At 46.1% G+C, this 3,680-nt stretch overlaps 1 protein-coding gene across 1 annotated transcript; it reads right to left on the reverse strand.

The window, feature by feature from the left end:
- Nucleotides 1–1,003: 1,003 nt before the first annotated feature.
- Nucleotides 1,004–3,193, reverse strand: LOC123044933 (zinc finger A20 and AN1 domain-containing stress-associated protein 9). The gene is made up of 2 exons (XM_044467810.1): nucleotides 3,062–3,193; nucleotides 1,004–1,709 (listed from the first exon to the last, which is right to left on the reverse strand). Exon 2 carries the CDS (start codon nucleotides 1,694–1,696, stop codon nucleotides 1,217–1,219), a length of 480 nt encoding a protein of 159 aa, XP_044323745.1. The 5' UTR covers nucleotides 1,697–1,709; nucleotides 3,062–3,193; the 3' UTR covers nucleotides 1,004–1,216.
- Between the last annotated feature and the right edge of the window lie 487 nt (nucleotides 3,194–3,680).

The raw sequence follows: 3,680 nt of genomic DNA on the forward strand, positions 1-3,680 counted from the left end.
TAGGCTTTCTCAATATATCTACCTCTCCTAAGATAGATAGCATGTTTAAAAAGATGTGTTTGACTGCAGTAGTTCCTAAATGGTAACAACATTGCACATTCTTTCGCGAGACGATCGACCTTAAGCATGAATAAAGGACATTCAAGTGCTATTATGATTTCTACTGCAGCTCATAGTACATAATTCGATGTTTTGGCAATCTTTTCTAACCATGTAAATTTTGACATGCAACCAGTAAAGTTTTAAAGAGCCCGTGGCGTTTTAATTCGATGTTTTGGCAATCTTTTCTAACCATGTAAATTTTGACATGCAACCAGTAAAGTTTTAAAGAGCCCGTGGCAACACACTGGCAGTCACATGGGAGCACGTCAGTGATGACCTGGTCTAGATTGTTGTTGCCGGATCGAAGAGTGATTTGCGGGCGCTAGTAATGCTGAACCACAGACGGACGGAGGTACGTAGCCATGGTGCATGACGAATTACGAGATTCAGTTTGAAAAAAAGGCTAGTAGATGCACCGGAAGACACAGTTGACCATGCAACTCATCGGAGGTAGCTAGCCTTTGGACGCGGTGCAGTCGCTGTTGCAGGTATTTCGTCACTGCTCACCCACCCGAGGTGCAGGACACGCAAGCTTCTTTATAAATTGGGAAGAAAACCCAAATTGCAAAAAACTCTCGCAGTAACGCTGCAGCACAAACTCCTGCTCCACACCACTGCCCACCTGCACCTTGCTGCAAGATGGGAATTGGAGTCGCAGGAGCTCTTTGCCATGGCCGCATGAGAGGCGACCCGGCTGCTGACCATGGGGCAAACTCAGGGAAGATGAAGGCGAGGCTAGGCTAGTTTACCATGTCGGAGTATCGGAGCAGTAGCAGTGACAGCCGGCGATGGGCTGTCCCAATCCCACGGAAGGAAGCCATTGTCTGACACACGGTAAAATGCAGCGAGACAATTTCCTGAGGGCTTGAAACTTTACTGATAAGCAAGGAGCAATAAGCAATATCCGAAACGAACAGCTAAAACAATAGAATATTATATATTTACATTATTTCATTTCATTCATAATCGAGAGAAGCGAACCATGAAGGAGAAGGATAGACACAATTGAGACCCTGGCAACCTAGTCCAGACCAGAAGAAACCTACTGATTCAAGTAAAGACGACTCCGGCACCACCACAAATAGCAAGCAAATGAACCCGGTGAGACTATCAATCAGATCTTATTGATCTTCTCGGCTATCACAACAGGGTTCTGCTTGGCAATCTGCTCCCGGCCAGCCTTCTTGTAGTCGAAGGTGCATTCGTGGGAGTCAGCGTAGCGGTGCATGGCGCAGAATGTTCCCCCGCACCGGCACTGGAAACCAGTCAAGCCCACCTTCTTGCGGCATGAAAGACATCTGTTGCTGGGCGGCTTTGGAGGCTCCTGTGCTGCTTGGCTATCAGCTACAGCCGCGGCTGGTACTTCGTCTGCCTCTGCTTGCTCCAAGGTCACACTGGAAGATGATGCCACTGAGAACACCTTCTCCACTACAGGGGCAGCCATTGTAGTGGCCTTAATGAAGTCCCTGTAGCACTTGGAGCACATGTTGTTTGTCATGCTGCTACCGAAGAAGCCACAGTTGTTTACACACAATATTGGTGCCTCAGGTGTTTGGACAGTCTCCTCAGACTCCTTCCAGCTCTCTTGTGCCATTGCTGCCAACGTGCTGCAGGCACAGAAGTATGACAACTCGTTACCAAGAAATGGTGATGCAAAAATACCAACAGCTTGAGTAACAAGCACAAAAAATATACATTATGAGGATCATAGGTGAATCCAATGTTGGTGCACAGGCAGCTGTAAAGAAGAGATTGCTACATACATATTTTCATTTATAAAAGCAATAATAAACCAAATTTGTGATCCTGGTTAAGCCGTAAGCTAAACTGCTACAGAACTACTGCGGCCATGAAAGCATAAGGTATGCATGACAACCCTGCCCTCAAGCTACATAGTTCTGGATTAATCACCTCATAAGTCCCTAAAATCAGGGAATCAATCGACTTTCCTGACTATGGCAGTTGGCATACATTAAGATTAGATTTTTCTAGGTGCACAAGTGGCATTTTTAGACAGACACACAGATAATTATATATAAGATTAAAAATCATAAGATAGGCTGCCCATGATTCTTCCCGACCAGACTACACCCTATTAGCACATAGGTGCCAATAGAAACTAGATTGGACTTTAAACAAATTCATATTAGAGTCTGCAATTCCTGCATAACAGATCACAGGTGAAAGCATGATATTCCAATGCCTGGTCTGGGATGCTATGTGAATGACCAATCTTTCTTTATCTCATCCTTAATTCCTTTGTCCACATAATTATTCTAGACCTTCGGTTTATAACTTTATCCATCATGTCGCACAGTCATATAAAAGCCGGGTCAAGGAAAACACGCAGCTGGATGAAGCAACAAATCCTTTCCCGGAGCATAATTCAAGCAATCCAATTTCGTGCCGGGACCTTGGACCTCATGTCTAAGCAACTGACCTTTCGAGGATCTTTCATGACAAGACATGGGTCTCATAGGGCGGCCGGTGGCAAAGCAATCATAGCCAGCAGAGGCCTCAATGCATTCCTTTTGATCATTATCCATCGAGTCACCTCTTCCCCTTTGTGCTGTTCGAATCAAAAAGACCAATCACCTTCACTGCACCGGTCTGGTCCCCAATCTATATAAATTCACGCGCAGGCGCAAATCACCACAAAAATTTGAACGGAAGTCAACCGCCTCCTCTAAACGAGACACCCACCACGACGATTACGTCGCACACGGAGGCGGACGCGCAAATCAAACCATAGCCGAACAATCCTACCAACCGAAGATCAAACAATTCCTGCGCAGATCCAGCGACACCGAACCCAAAATTAAAAAGAAAAATCCTCCAACGAGAAAAAGCACGGCAACGCGCGCATCAGGAGCGAACAGACGCCGGATCGGCGGCGCGGCCTCCGGCGATCGGATCTGAGGCGGTGGAAGGAGGAGACGGGCGGCGGGCACCAACTAACCTGTGGGCGAGAGGAGACGGCACGCGACTTTTCTCCAACGGAGTTTTTCTTTTTCCCTGGGGCCTGCGCGTCGAGGAGGAAGAGGGGCTGGGCGATATTGCGTTTGGTTGTGAGGGGGTGTGTGGCGCAGGTGTTATAAAGGCCCAGGTTTCTCGATTCCACGCTCCCATTTCCTTTTTAATCTCTCCAGATTCATAATTAATTAAGACTAGTAGAATGCCCGTGCGTTGCTACGGGCCAACAAATGAAATTGTGTAAACAATGCTCATTTTCCTTCCCAGAAACGAGCATATTGCACGTAATGTTCAACCACAACACAAATGCAAGCATATTCTTCTCTCTATTCTTACAAACATGACACACCCTTCTAGCCGCCCTTTCCCATTAAACTTGCCGTTCATCACCTTCTCTGTCCATACATCATTCACCCTCTCAATCTATTGCCCCTTAATTTTGCATGTAGCTTCCATGTCATTGTTTCGTTGTCTCGGACGGTACAAAAAAACCCTACCACGTCACCTTCTTCTAGATCTATTCCTAATCCAAGGAAGCTAAATCTAGTTGAATGACCGTGCGTTGCCCTGAAAAATAAAATTATCTATGAAAACACATATCATAA

Source organism: Triticum aestivum, chromosome 2B, assembly GCF_018294505.1.
Source record: "Triticum aestivum cultivar Chinese Spring chromosome 2B, IWGSC CS RefSeq v2.1, whole genome shotgun sequence".
Taxonomy (NCBI): Eukaryota; Viridiplantae; Streptophyta; class Magnoliopsida; order Poales; family Poaceae; genus Triticum; species Triticum aestivum.

Coding starts and splice junctions, on each gene's coding strand:
- LOC123044933 (XM_044467810.1), bottom strand. CDS start 1,696: ATGGCACAAGAGAGCTGGAAGGAGTCTGAGGAGACTGTCCAAACACCT.